Below are 15067 nucleotides of genomic sequence, written 5' to 3'. Positions count from 1 at the left end.
CACGAGGACGAGTCTCAGTCATGTCACGGAGTAGGTGTAAAATACGGGGTCACTCGCCACCGAGACGAAAGGCAGGACCACGTGGCGTGGCTCTGGGGCAGGGGCAGGCTTCTCAGGGAGGTGCAAAAGCGCCGCCTACAAAAGGAGATTGAGAAATTCGAATGTTAAACTCGCACCCCGAGTCCCCAAGTCCAGCGCTGAGAGCACAGAGGGCCCCGGGGAGCCGTGAGAAGGACCGCGGGGGAAGAGCCAGGCTTGTCCCGGAGGGGCCCGCAGGCTTGTGGAGGGGGGCCGCCTGCCGTGCGTCCCCGCCCCCACCCCGCGCCTCATTCCTGTCCTGCTCCTTCACCCGCGTCCTGCCCCGCGTCCGGTCCCCGCATCCGTCCGGGTCGTGAAGTGCCAGGAGTCTGTGAGCGCAGCCCCTCCCCAGAGAGGGACGGGGGCGCTGCAGCTGCCTGGGCTCGGGGGCATTTGGGAGTGTGGTTTCCTGCCCGAGCCGGCTCGGCGCAAACAGCTGGGACGCTCCCCAGAGCCTGGGGTCGTGCTGTGGTGGTGTGAGGCCCAGGCCCAGCTTCCAGGGTCCCCGCACCTCTGCGTCCCCGTCCCTGAGACACTGCTGGGTCCCGCGCATCCCCGGGGCATCACGGGATCCCGGCCAATGACGGGCAGCCCTCACCTGCCCGGGGCACGTGGTGGGCCTCCGTCTGCGTCCCTCCCCACTGTGAGTCGGGGGCCTTGACAGGGTGGCATGCAACACGGCGTCCCTGCCAACAGCCGCGGGTCGGAAGCCGCGTCCCAGGCGGCCTGTGCACTAAAGGACCCTGTTCCCTCCCAGAGAGCTGCTGTCCAGTGACGCCATGAAGGAGTACAGCCGCGCCCGCGTCTACCTGGACGAGAACTTCAGGTCCCAGGAGCACTTCACGGTGAGTGCGCGTCCGTGTCCCGGGGTCGGGGTCGGTGCCGGGCTGACCGTGTGCCGCGGGGCTGCCGCCCTGCCGGTGTGGCCGCACAGGCAGCCATGCCCGAGTTGGTATGTCAGCGGCTTGGATGGGGTCCACGGGCGGGGGCCAACAACACGGGGACCAGGGCACAGCCTGTGGGCTGAGGAGGGCCGGTCGGGGCTCTTCACAGAGGCGAGGGTCCCTCCTGTTCCCGGCTCTGCTCTGAACAGTTGCTCACAGGGCACAGGCCAGTTCCTTTGCCCTAGTCCGGCAGTGTCTCCCGTGGCTGACGTGGTTGTTGCCGCGCGGCTGCCCCACGCCTCTGCTGCTGTCCCCACGCACAGCCACCCTCTGCCACGCTCAGCGCGGCCTTCCTGCCCGCCGTGTCAGCCACGCCGGGGTGGGCCCCGTGCTGCCCGCACACCCCCTGCCTTCTTGCCTCTGCCCGCTGGCCGCTGGCTCTCAGCCGGTCCTTGACCCAGAGACACCCTCAGCCCTCACACTCCCCGGTGGCAGGACCTAGTTTCGCGTCCTGTCGGAACGTGTTCTGGCGAAAAGCACCACAGCCGGGTGGCAAACGGCATCGGTTGGGTGAACAGCGGGGCCGGTGCCGCGGAGCGGTACGAAGGGCAGGTGCCTGGGGGGCCCTGGCGGGGGGAGCCCTTCAGAACAGAGCGCGGAAGGACATCGGGATGTCCCTGCCCGGGACGGCGCGTCTGGGCTGCTGGCACACGCGTCACGGGGACCCCAGGAGGAGCGGAAACAGGAAGTGGGCAGACACGGGGGGCGGGGGCGAGGCTTTTAAAAACCGGACGAACCGCGTAGATGGCGCAGGTCGTTCCCGTCACAGGTTTGCGGTGGCGGCGGCATTCCCCACTGAGGCTCATCCTCACGACGCGTGTGCCGCATCCCCGTGCCCCGGGGCGCTGGCCTCTGCAGGCGCGCTCTGCTGTGCCCCGAAGCTGCCACGTCGCGCGGCGGTCCGTGCTCCCCCGCTCCTTGCGGGACACGTCCTCGCGTCTGACCCACCTCCTTTCGGCGGGAGACTTGGTGTTTCAAAATGAGCCGTGCGGGGGTGCCCTGCAGATGCACGCGAGGAGGCGAAAGTGTGTCGGGGCCACGGTTGGCCTCAGCCTGAGCAGTGCCGCGGGCAGCGGGACCCGTCGTAGGGACACGGGGGTCCGTCCTCAAGAGGACGCCGCGGGCGGGGTGTGTGTGCCCCGTGTCAGACTCGCGGACGCGGACAAGACCGCCGACGGCCCTGAGACCAGATGGGCAGCAGCTCGGGCTCCGACGCCTCCCCTCATGGACCGGTGGACCCCGTGTGACCCCACCGCCGTGGCAGGACACCGACTAGAGCAGCAGCCACAGAAATGGCTGTCACAGACCGTCGCCCGGTCGGCTGCTGCGGGACGGGGCGGGTCCCGGCTGTGCCCGTACGTTTCCTCAGAAACGTCTTTCCAAGTGAGGGTCAAGGAGACTTGGAAGAAGACTCCCAGGCAGGCTCGCCGGGAGCTTCTCCAGACAGGTGCAGCGCAGCCCCACGGGCGTGCGGGCGCCCCGAGGGCACATATCAGGGCTCCGCCTGGCTCCAGCCACTCCCATCCTGGCCTCAGAGCACATCCACGAGCGGCTCACACACGCGTGGGGATCCGGTGTGAGGCCAGGGTCACACACCTGTCGCCCCAGCACGGAGTAGATAGACGCGAAGGAAACAGAAACGGTGTCTGGAAGACTCCCAGGTATTTGGAAATACACCGCACATGGGTCCAGAGAATGTCACAGAGCAGTTTGAACCGTGGGTCCGGTGACCTGGAAGACCAACAGGAGCCGTCAGGGTCTGCGAGATGTGCCTGCGGGGTCCACAGAGGGGAGTTTGCGCCCGCGGGGTCCACAGAGGGGAGTTTGTGGCATTAAATGCTCAGCGTGGGCAGTTTTGAAAGTAAGAGCAAATTAACCCAAAGCAAGCAGAAGGAAGGAAATCATAAAATAAGAGCATTAGTGTGTGACAAAGGAAATAGGTAGAGAAAGCAAAACCAGCAAAGTCAGATGGTACCGTAGCAGGACAGCACGTCCAGTGAGCCTCGCCCCACAGGTCAGAGCCATGGTGTTTAGGGAACGAGGCTGCGGCCATCGGGGTCAGGAGGCTCCCCGGGGCCAAGCCGGGACCTGCCAGAGGCCGGGCTGGGGCCACTTGGGGCCGAGGGGGGTTTGTGAGTGCTCAGTAGATGGGCCGGCGAACTTGAGAGAAGAAACAGGGTCCTCCCGGAAAGGCCTGGTGCCTGCTGCCGTCCGTCTGTCTCTCTCACGCTTGCTTCTGGAAGTTTCCTGAATGTTCTTGAAGTGGTCGCTGTGGCGCTCTCCACCGTCTGCCCCGCGTCTCTGTCGCGTGCACACAGCTGCGTCTCTCTTCCGCAGAAGTGCTCACTTGCTGAGAAGGGGAAGGCACAAGGTCGGCGGCTGTCGGGCCCAGGAGCCACTGCTTGGTTTCCCAGCAGCCCGAGATTTATCTCAAAACGTCATTCTGCAGTTTGCGGTGGGAAAACAAACGCCTGGAAAGAGGCTGTCCCGTAACTCAGCAGTTTCCTTGAAAACATAACCTTTCTCGCAGAAAGCGGTGTCTGAAGCCCCCAAGATTACGTGATGTCAAAAATTGGAAATAATCTTAAATACCCGAGTGTTTCCCACTGCGGGACGGCCGTGTGGCCAATGGCCTGGCAGACTGTGTCTGGGGGACCTGCCTGCAGCCACAGGAGGGGGCACGGAGCCCGCGGCCCGAGAGAGAGCACAGAGCCCGCGGCCGATGCTCTCACCCCGCTGGCATCTTGCTGTCCAGCTGGCGCGTGGAAATACTTTGCGGTAAGGCTACATTTGGCCTGTTTTTCAGCCCACACGTTTCCAAATTTAAAGCATCTGAGACCAGGTGCATCCAAGATCCATGGCATTTCTGTTAAAATTGGCAGCACTTTCCTCTTTTGGTCGTAAATGCAGAGATGACGCATCTGCAAGAATCCCGGCCGTGGTGCTTGGTTCGAGCCTGAGACTGTGCTTGGGGGCGGCCCCTCGCTGTGCTGGACTGACCTGGCACGGGGACATGGGGACCGCAGGTCTGAGCCCCTGTGGCTGCGGCTGCAGGTGGGGAGCTGCTGCATGGTGTCAGGGGACAGGCTGGAGTGCTTGGCTTGCCGACAGCGGGGGTAAGCGCTCTCCGACCTGCAGTGCTGTGGCTTGGCTTTCCTTCTAGGGTCCCCATCCTCCGGTGGGGGTGGGGGTCCTCTCCCGCAGTCGCCGTCCCATGGGAGGCACGTTAATGGCCACTAGGTTACTGGACAGCCGTGTTGGGTGGGTGGGAAAGGGGCGCCTGTGCTCCAGACGCAGCCAGAGCTCCTCCTGGGGTGGGCACAGAGGTCCGTGCACGTGTGCCGTCCCGGCTTGTGACCGAGATGCCGAGGGTTCACCATGAGATCCTGCTTGACCTGGGGCCCGTGGCGTACCGTCTCTCCACGCGCCGCATGCTGGGGTTCTCCGCATGGCCTGGTACGGGGACTGCCGCCCCCCGAGTCCTGGGCAGGGCTGGGCTGCGTCGGCTGGGGCCACTCCCTCACCTGCACCTGCTGGCCTCTGGCTGTCGCAGGAGGAAAATTTAATTTTTACAAGATTAATAGTATTGGAGCAATATTTTTAGCTGAGTGTGGTTCAAATAATAGGCCATTAATTGGAAAAGGAAATTGAAATGAATTTATCTTATACATAAATGCTGTCACAGGTATTAATAAGGATCAGAAAATAGTGGTCTGTTCCCAGAAAGAGGGTGACCCCAAAGCACCGGGTCTGTGAGCGTGACCCCACGTGGGGGTCTGCCGTGCTGCAGAAGCCTGGGGAGGCCGGACCACGGGGGTCTCCCTGGGGGGACTCTGGACCTAGGGGCCTCTGGGCCTTGGGGCGGGGGGCTGTGGACTGGAGGAAGTCTGAGCTGGGGGACTCGACCTGGGGGGCTGGGGGGGCCGATGCTTCCCGTCACCAGGAGGTGGCGCCAGAGCAGCACTTGGTCCAGGAGACGCTCCCGAGGCTTTTCTGACTTAAAACAAGGATCCTGTTAGATTTGCTCGAAGGAGACACGGGGCCCTTCCCTGAGACCAGCTGTCCCCGTGCGGGGGCCTGGCTGCCACCCCGGTCAGTGCCTGCTCCCGTTTCTCCCGGGACGCCAACACCGGAGGTCGGCCTCCTCGGGGCGCAGCTGGGCTCTGGAGAGCAGGGCCCCGTCCTGTCCATGGACCGCGCGGGCGTCCCTGGGACAGACTGAGGGCCCCGGCCCCGGGCGTCTGCACAGCCACGTGTGAGCTGGACGGGTGGGCTGGGGCTCGCGTTCTGGCCCAGGGTGGGGGCCCCTGGGTGCCCTTAGGCCCTTGCCTCCTGCGGCACCTGCCCCGGGGGCACCCCTGCTGGCTCCCCTCACTTCTGGCACTCCACTGCCTTGTACCCCTGAGCCCCGGTTGTCGCCCTCATGCTCTGGTCCAGGGCCTGGGGTCCAGCCACCATCGCGGGTGCCCGGTGGGCGTGCTCTGCGTCCGAGAGAGCAACGGGAGAGCCGAGCTCCGTTGTGTGCGACGTGGGTGCCCTTTGTCCCTCCCCGTCGGGGGCAGGGCTGTGGCTGTGCCGGCGTGAGCTCAGGATGGAGGCCTGACGCGGTTTAGATTTGTTTAAGACCATGGGTCGGGCCTGGGGCCCCCACGTTTGGAGATGGACTCCTCCAGGGCAAGGCAGGGGACGAGGTGGGGGGAGGGGAGGGGCAGGGTGTGCTAGAAGCCACAGGGCAGCAAAGACCCCACAAGGAAGAGGCTTGCCCCCAAGGTGCCTGAGCCTGGACGCTTGCCTGGACTGCCCGAGAGGACCGGACCTTGCCAGCCGCTGCTGGATTGCGCGGGAAGCAGTGGACAGCCCGGCTGCCCTCTCCACGAGGGGTGTGTTCTCCGCGCCTCAGTGCTGAGTCTTTTCGCATCCCGGCAGGCTCTGAGCTCGTAACCTCCTGTTAAGGCTTTTGGATCTGCCCACAAAGAACGCAGACATTCCAGAGTCAATCCGTGGCAGGTCTGAAGGCACACTTGTCCTGTTCTTGCCACGTGGACAAAGCACGCCAGGTAGTGGGACAGGTTAGTGTTGCTGCTGCTGCTGCGCCAGGACTGGCTGGGGAGGAGAGCAGGAGACACCCCTCCAAGTGGGACTGGGCCCCTGGGCACCCCCTCCCCGTCCCCCTGCTCCTCCACCTCCTGCCTGCTCCCGGGTCCCTCCCATGCGCTATGAGGTGGGATGCCACGTGACCTGCAGTTCACTCTGGGGACAGACCGGAGGTCGCTGGGGACACTACAGCATCTGGTGGAGAAGCGAGCGGCCACCGCTCGGCACCCTGGGCTGATCCCCAGCATCCCGGGGTCCATGGGACGCCCCCGCCTCCTAGAACATGCATAAACCGGGGCGGCAGGTGGAGGCAGGCATCGCGGTCACTGGGTTGCTCCCCGTGGACGGAGGCCCAGCGGTGCCCGTCTTCTGGGAGGAGGTGGCAGCCACCTTGCCGTACGTCCTGCCTCTCCCCCCCTCGCTCACTGGCACCCCCCAGCCCTGCCCTCCGTGTGCACCCCCGTTCCCTGCTGTGCACGGCCTCCGCCTCTCCCGTGGGGCCCTCCCCCCGCTCGTGAGCACACCCGCCCTTTGCCCGTGCCCCCGCCCCTGCTGTCCTGTTCGCCCCCCGAGGACATTGTCCCGTCTGCACCTCACCGGGTCGTGACTGGGTCTGTGTGGAGGAGCAGTCAGAGTCGGGCACGTGACATGTGACGGTAATCCGCACACCTGCTCGGGCACGGGGATGGGCTCCAGGGCAGGCGGGACTCTCCAGGCCTGGCCGGCTTCCTGGACCTGGGCGCTCAGGTTCCCCGGCCCACCGTGTGTGCTGGGCCCGGCAGCACAGGAGGCATGCGGGGCTGTGCAGGCTCAGGAGGCAGGGTCCCCAGAGGACACACGGAGCTCTGTACCTGCTTGGAGGGAGCTGCTCCCGTCTGGACTGCGGCAAGCACCCCCACTGCAGGGTGTGCTTGGGTTCCCGAAAGGCTCTGAAGTGCTTCCCCCAGGAAGCCTGCCAGGATTGGCCTGCCAGGAATCTCCACTGCGTTCTCCGGCGTTCGGCATCGGTCGCTGCTGACTTTGCAGCAGGGCACGGCCACGCAGACCTCGACGCAGAGGAAGTGGCCCGGGACGTTTTCCAGGCCTTCTGTGTATCTGTCGATGGGAGCCGTGAGAGCACAGGAGTCTCACATCGCGGGGGGCGGAGAAAACACGTCACTTACCACACGAAACGCTGAACGTCGATAGGGCGTGTGAGGTAACGGCTTTCCTAGACTCTGGCTTCAGAAGTGGCTAAATGAGGAAGAAATTGCAAATTTATTTTGGTATAATTGCCTCGTCTTGCTTCAGTGCAGAAGTGAGCGTCTGTGCTGCTGCTCATTTGCGTGACGGGCAGGCCCGGGGTGGGGTGGACAGGCTCGTTTATGCGGGTGAATTCCAGGCTCCTCCGGCCAGAGGCCACCCCCACAGCCCCTCCCTTGCCCTGGCGACCCCATCCTGCCCCCACTGGCAGGAGAAGGATGGGGGCACCCGGCTCCCGAAGCAGGACGTGCCGGCCTGGGCACCCCGCACGCCATGTCGAGGCCACTGCGATGCGCTGCAGGCCGGTGCCGGGCACCCGGGGAGGCCTCGGGGTTCAGGGACAGCAGCGCTCTGGAACGTGTGGGACGTACGGGCTCATCCGGCGGCTTCCTCTCTGCAGCTCCCGCTCAGTGGCAGACGCCGGCTGGGCCGTGTGTGTGGTCGGGAAGCTGGAGGACTGGGAGCCCCTGGTCTAGCCTGCATGCCGCAGGGCAGGACCCCGTGGGGCCTCTGAGAGCCCAGATATGCCGATGGCCAGGCAGGGAGGAGGGAGTGGGGCTGGCCCTTGGCTCAGAGTGTGGATGGCACGGCCACGGCTGCTGTGGCCCTGTCCCCACGGCGGGCCTGGCCACGTCCGCCACAGGAAGGCAGCCCACGATGGCGCCTTCGCTAGTCCCTGGCGTGTGGGCGGCGACCCCAGATGTGTGCACAGCAGCCGGACCCAGCCCAGGTGCTGTGTCTGCCGAGCAGACCCGACGTGTCCTGTGGGACGGGCAGGGGCTGGCGGGACTGGCACAGCCATCCTCGTTGGCGCTGGGCTGGTGTTTGCACTGCTGGTGGCCCAGGAGGGAGGCCGTCTCGTGAGGGCCCTAGCTGTGGGCCCCTAGAGGATCTGAAAGACTGAGCGCCCCCAGGCAGTGGCAGGCCAGAGCCGGACCCTCGTCCTCAGGCCTCGCCGCACCGAGAGCACATGGGATCAGTGGAGAGCACTTCTGTGACCGCAGGCCTGCCTTCACGCATGCGAGCTGTCTTCTCGAAGCTCTCGGAGCAGGGCTCCTTCTGGGCAGAGGGGTCTGAAGCCAGAACCGTGTCAGCGTCCTTGAGCACCGGGAACTTGGCATCACCTAGAGGCCCCAGGGGAAGCGCGTGGGCTCTGGCCTGTGGTGAGGAGACCAGACGCCTCCACTGCCCGCCGTGCCCAGCCGGCGCCTTCAGCCCTTGGAGGATCTGGTTTTTGGAAAGAGGTGCCTGGGTGAGCTGCTTTTCTGTGAGGACGCCACGGCATCCCGGGAGCCTGGCTTCATTTGTGTGCAGGAAGGACACCGGAGACCGTCAGGTGCCCCGGAAGGCTCCTCTCCAGGGGACCCCTCACCCGCCCCTGGCCTAAAAGCTTTGCTTCGGAAGCTCCCCTGTCCGAGGGATGTGCTGAGGCTGCTTCTCTGTTCCCTGCCCTCAGACCATGTGTCTTGGGGGGAGGGCCTGGGGCCTGGAGGGCTCCGTCCACCCTGGGAGGGCCCTACCTGCCCCGGGGGCCCTGGCTTCACCCCAGGAGGGGCTGGCCCCTGACCTCGTGGTACGTTCCCCCACTCCCACTCCGGTGCACCTGCTCAGGGCTCCTGGTCCCCTCCAGACTGTGCTCCTCCCTCTGTCTGCCGCTCTCCGTTCTGGGGCACCCGTGCTCACGTCCAGCCCTGTGCTATGTTAGCACCGCCGAGAGGAGGGTGTTCTCGCGGGAGCACAGGCCCCAGGGGCCCTGTGCTGACCTTGGACTCGCTTTTCTGAGAGGGTCTGGGTCTCCCTCCTGGGAGGCCTGCCTCCTATCTGACCCGGGTCTGCTGGAGGGCTCGGGGCGGGGGCAGGGGAGTGTGGCCGCTGCTGTATTCCTTCCCTCCAGTCCAGGCCCCTCCCTGCTCCCCAGTGGCCCAAGTGCCTGCCAGAGAGGGGCAGCCGGAAGGTGTGCTCCTGGAGGAGGTGTGCCCCCACGACCAGCCCCTCGTCCTATCTCTGCTCTCCTGAGTACGATTTTAGGGGAAATTTATGGAAAATTAATGGAGTTCACTGATGTTCTTTGATCCGAGGAAGGGGAAGGAAGGAGATGCGTTTCTGATGAGGGAGCTGCTCTGTTCTGGGAGAGGCCCCTCCCGTGGCTGCGCCCGGCCTCCGCGCCCTGCCGGTGGGACCAGACAGACCTGATGGAGTGCAAGGAGCAAGATTGGTTTTCCGAGGGCGCTGGGCCCTCTGTGCTCAGCTAAATCACACTGTCTGCTTTGCCGGTGGTAACGACCAGCTCCCCTCGGCAGCACCTGCAGCCCCGCGGGACACGGTGATGGGCGGCCGGCCGGCGGCGGGGCCCGCGGTGAAGGTGAAGCTGTCATATCGATCTTTTTAGCACTAAAATATGAGCCACTTTACTCCGCTCCCCGCTGCTGTGATGTGAAAAATAATAACTCGGATCCAAATTAAAAATATTGATCTCTGGAAGGTGCTGGAAGTAATACGCGCCTCCCGAAGTTTTCGGGTCAGCCGAGGAGCCGTCGCGGCAATAAATGTGTCGGCACGTCAGGTCCAGGGTTCTTGATCTGTTTTTCCTCTGAATTGATTTTTCATTATTTACTTCCTAAAAGTGTTGAAATTTGGTCTTCCACTGTTAAATCCCAGTGTTTGGGCAAATTATTTCTTTGGGGCTTATGAGCTGCTCCTGACCCACTCGCTCATTGATTGATTGATTTTTGACTCAATAAGCTTGCAGTCGCTGCCTTATTTAGGGCTTCTATCATAATTTTTTATACATTTAGGCTTGACTTTTTTATTTGCCTCTAACAGATGAGGTGACGCAGGGTATTGAGCGGGGGCGGGTGGCTGCCACAAGGTTAATTTTATCGGGCTCCATGCCTTCTGAGGAGCTGCTGGGTGTGTCCACACCGCAGGTGTGTCCGGGCACAGCAGAACCCCCGGCCTCCGTAAGCCCCGTACCCGCAGGGCCGTGACCCAGCCTGCACCGGTAGCCCGCGGCCGAGTCAGACATGGTGGGCAGCCCAGAGTCACAGACGTCATCGCTGTTGGTGGGCATGGGGGAGATCCCAGAGCTCTGGGCTGGTCCCCATGGCCACACCGGCGAGTGGGAGGAGTCGGTCCTTGGGGCAGCTTGGCAGGGAGGCAGGAAGTGGGGGATGGCCACTTCTGTTTGTGGGAAGACTTTGGACTTAAAACAGGGCTCACAGCCGATAGCACATCTTGCTGCCCTGGGAGTCAGGGCTCCCCATGACCATTTCCCACTCAGTGGTGTCCGGAGTGAGAGGCGGCCAGGCACAGAGGTCCGCGGGCTAGACCCTGGAGGCGGCAGGAAGAGGGGGTTCTGTTCCGGGGCCTCTCGGGGGATGCCGGCCCTCCGCACCCTGTGTGCCCCACGTCCTCCTCCGGGGGGGCCCGGCGTGCCCCTGCTTGGTGCCCTGCTCCTACACCATGAGAAGCAATGGCCTGCCCTTTTCCACACGTGTCGTGTCTGTCGCTCATGCTGGGAGGTCATAGCAGGAGGCTTGCGGGGCCTGGGCTGGCTCGGGTCAGCACTCAGCAGGAGGCACCTTTTGGGACCTGCGGGTGACCCGTGCTCCCCAGCGGCCACGCTGGTGGGATGCACATGTGGGGGCAGCCCCTGTGTGGTGTGCTGGCCCCGTTGGGATGGTCACCTGCTCTAGGGTTTGGGGCGGGAGGTAGGAGGAGCCCCGTGCTGCGCGCCAGCCCCCGGCAGAGGCAGCCGCTCCCCAGCAGAGAGCTCAACTCTGACTGTCAGATATCCAGAGCGTCCAGTCCCAGAGTCCTGTTTTCTGACTGTAACGCCATTTCCTGGCATTTCTCTCTGCTCTGGGCACGGCATCTGCCTCTAGAAACGGTGTTTCAGACAAGGACACAGATTTTAGAAGGATGATGCCTCCCCCTAAACGTCCACGGGGGGGCTTGCTGCCAGCAGGAAGTGGTCTGAGGGTGCTGCCGCCCCGTTTCCTCCCCAGGGACCCAGAGCAGGCCGCTGGGGGGATGCCAGGCCAGGGTCCTCCTCGTGCCTCGGCTGATACGGGGAGTTGAGGCCACGAGTTGGCCTCCTTCTTACGAACCGGGGTCTGCTCTTCTCCGCCGAGGCTTGGTCTAGCTTCCCTGCCATGCACGTGACTCACAGCCTTTCCGTTTGGTTATAGGAACGTGGGCGCTCTGCTCTCCGTGCGGGGCTGGCGCCCGTGGGTGCTCGCGCGACCTCTGCCCTGGGAGCCCACGCTCTAGGCTGATGGGCACAGGGAGGGTCTCCATTAAGGCCTGGGCCCTCAGGCAGGACAGGGAGGTGCTGAGAAGGGCACCCCAGATCCTCCGGCCTTACACTTTAGGTACACACAGTTCTAAAAAAGAGGGTTCCCTTAGGGGCACTTGGGTGGCTCATTCGGTGAAGCCTCTTGTTCTTGGTTTTCAGCTCAGGTCATTGTCTCAGGGTCATGAGATCAAGCCCCGCGTTGGGTTCTGTGCTCAGCGGGGACCCTCCGCCCCTCCCCCGACCCCACCGTGTGCACTCTCAAATAGATAAATAAGTAAAGAAATCAAAAGCGTTCTCTTGGAAGAATCCAGAACTGGAGCGGCAGAGAGCTGCTGCGGTCTCAGCCCCAGGGGCAGGTATGGCCACCCAGCTGTGGATTGTGCGCCCAGTCCCCTTCCCCCGTGGGGAAGGCAGGGCACTGGGCAGCAGCAAGCTGACCCGTCCGCAGGCAGCGTGTCCCCAGTGCCAATGAAAAAGTTGAGTTTTGAAGGACAGCCGTGCTCAGATTTGGCCAAACTCTGGAACTGCAGCCCCACAGTGGAGGTGAGCTGAGACACAGGTTCACTCCGTCCGCAAGCCCAGGTCAGGCCCTGCCGTGGGCCCACGTGTTCTGCACTGCAGGGGGACGTGGCAGACACGGACAGGAACTCGTTTTCTCCTGAGAGAGAACACCTACGGGCAGGCAATAAGGCAGAACCTGAGCCGTCGAGAAGTCAGGCCACTTGGTCACCTCTGTGCCCACGTGGGTACCCAGACTCCGCTCCCAGTGGCCAGCCTGTCCTTAGATTCATTTAATCGGGAGAAGCAGGAGGAGGGAAGTCCAGCAGCTCCCACCTGCTGCCGGCCAGGTCAGAGCTCTGTCCTGCGCCGCGTCTGGGCTCCACACAGCACGACACGCGGTGCCGGCTCCCCACGCACCACTCCCAGCGCCCTCGTGCCCTTGGTCCTTGAGCGGACGGACTCCGAGGACCAACGCTCACGACACGCGACTTTGACCACGCTACATGCGATGGGATGCACCTTCAAGTCCTCCGACCGCATGGAGCACGTACACTCAGGGCCCAAGTGCGCGACTGTGTCGTTTCCAAGCGTGAGAAAGACCCCGGGGCCTCACAGATGTGGGAGTCACAGACGGGCTGCTCGGGGGCGCTGACGTCTCATGTGCACCTGCTACAGGTGAGCGGAAGCCACCACGGAAGGAAGGAGGAGGAGGCGTTCCCGGTTGGGCACGTGTGTGCGCGGAGGCCACAGTAGACGTGGATCTGCACCTCCGGGGCCTCTTTGGGGATGGCCTGCTGCCAACTGCGAGCACACGGTTCTCGACGCCCCCTCCCCTGCCACCCCCAAGGCCATGGCCTATCTGATGGGGGCACAGAGACCCAGCTGTAGGGCAGCTCTGAAGGAAGACAGGGAAGGGCAAGTTCTCGCCAAAGGAGTCCGGACCCAAGGGGCATCCCCTCTCCAGGGCCACACTGGAAAGCCGATGCCAGACAGGAACAGTGTCCTCAACATCTGGCATCCAGAACTGACCGCGGGAGATTCCCATCGGGCCAGTCTGCAAGTGCACAGATGCAAAAATGAAGAGTATATCAGGTATGTACAATCTGAGAAAAAGTATGTCCCAGCACCCTGTGTCAGGAAGCTCTGTCGTGAGGTACTGTATCCAGAAAGGTGGGCACGGAATCCGGGAAAGACAGAAAGCAGAGGGGATTCGAACACGGCAGGTCCCTTGAGGTGTGTGGCACTGTTCACGCACGCATGGGGGTCGTCTCCATCGCGGCCAGATGTGTGCAGAGAGCTTTCCTCTGCTTCTTGGACACGACGTCCTTCCCATCCGGCTCTGAAAACACGAGAGTGTGCTCTGGTGTGTGAGGCCTGAGCTCCAAGTCTCAAGGGAGTCCCCACGGGTAGTGAAGACAGAGCCCAGGAGGGGACTGTGTACCAGGCAGGGGAGCAGGTACTGAAGCTGCCTCGGCTTCTAAGAGGCTCCCCAAGAAGTGGTACGTGATGGGTTTCCTGATGTGCTACGGCATCCCGCGGTGAGACGAGCGGGGCTTGGGGTGGGCCAGGGTCGCGCCACAGAGGCTCGGCGCACGTGGCAGACGGCAGTAGTGACTGCAGGGCAGACAGAAGCTGCTGGAGAAGGAAAGGTGCTGGGCTGGTCCCCAATCCAGGTAAAAACGGGTCTGCGTCTCGAGGATGGGGGGTCAGGGCTGCGTGTGTGTGACGCGTGCGTGAAGAGGAAACCAGGCTGAGGGAAGTGAGTCTTTATCTTCCCCCCAGGAAAGTCAATAGTTAATGTTGAAAACTAGAAAATCAGGAAGTGGCATGATGAGCTTTAGCGACCCGGACGTGAATACCGGAAGAAAACAGGTAAAAGAAAGTAGTTTTCTCTGGGTAGGGGACCATCAAAGTGATCGGATGACTTGCAGGACTGGGATTTTTTTTTTTTCTTTTTACCAACTTAAAATACCCTAGAAGTCAGAGATTCCTTGTCTTCGAGGAACCTCAAAGAAGACTTCAGGGGAGAGGAGGCGGTGGCGAGGGCGCGGTGGCGTGTGCATCCGGCCCCAGCGCGCTGACGCAGGGCTGGCTCCGCCGTCGGGGCCCAGGCTGTCGGAGAGACGGGCGGCGACGGAGCCTGATGAAATGTGGACCCCAGGGAGAGGACTTAGAGGGTTAGATGGTCCTCGCGCAGCCATTGTAGTTTGGGGAAAGAGGTGAGTTTATCAGAGCTGCGGAAAGACGGAGAAGAGAAGATGGTTGTTCTGGACTCAAGAGCCCCACCGCTCCGGCTCTGCATGCTTGCTGCCGTGCCGACCGTTGCCGTGCTGACCGCACTCTGCCGCGTCTGCCCCGTAAGCTCGCGCCGCCTGGCGGGTGTAGCCCGTGACCACTAGAGAGAAGTGGGTCCAAACCCAAACTCCGGAAGACATTGGGGATTTCTGTATCTCAGCAGGACGGACCGTCCTAGAGGAAAGTCTGCCCTTTCCCTCTAGCCAGACCGCACACACCGTGCCCCCGAATGTGCGTCGGCGCCCCTCTGTGCTGTCCCTGTTAAAAACACAGCCCAGAGCCTAGTACAAATTGTTGAAAGCTTCGGGTCGGCTTCATGGATGGGACTACGTTGAAAGTTAACGAAGACGGAGTCCTCTTCGGAAGGGAAGAACGCCAGTGAGGTGCTTCCGCGGCGTCAGAAGGCATCGGCTCATGTAGGAGCGGCTCGTTTCTGCCGGGACAGTCTGGTCCCGCAGTGAGTGCTTAATGCTGTCAGCGTGGAAGGACTCAGTTGGGATTTGAGTAACTACCATTTGTAGTAGCTTCACAATGAAACGCATTTAGGAATAAATTAGGCCAAAGATAGGCAAGACCTGTGTCGTGAGCGCTACAACCTGTCACTGGGAGGAACCAG

The 15067-nt window shown here is 62.9% G+C and overlaps 1 protein-coding gene across 3 annotated transcripts in view; it reads left to right on the top strand.

The window, feature by feature from the left end:
• INPP5A (inositol polyphosphate-5-phosphatase A) overlaps positions 1 to 15067 on the top strand; it is a 159776-nt gene that overhangs the window by 67607 nt on the left and 77102 nt on the right. For all 3 annotated transcript variants that reach the window (XM_059172766.1, XM_059172767.1, XM_059172768.1), the window contains exon 4: positions 836 to 923. In XM_059172766.1, coding sequence (XP_059028749.1) covers positions 836 to 923 — 88 coding nt within the window. The remainder of the gene's footprint in view (positions 1 to 835; positions 924 to 15067) is intronic.

Source organism: Mustela lutreola, chromosome 4 (genome assembly GCF_030435805.1).
Source record: "Mustela lutreola isolate mMusLut2 chromosome 4, mMusLut2.pri, whole genome shotgun sequence".
Classification (NCBI taxonomy): domain Eukaryota; kingdom Metazoa; phylum Chordata; class Mammalia; order Carnivora; family Mustelidae; genus Mustela; species Mustela lutreola.
The sequence above is the reverse complement of the archived record's forward strand: the minus strand, read 5'-3'. Positions and strand labels throughout refer to the sequence as shown.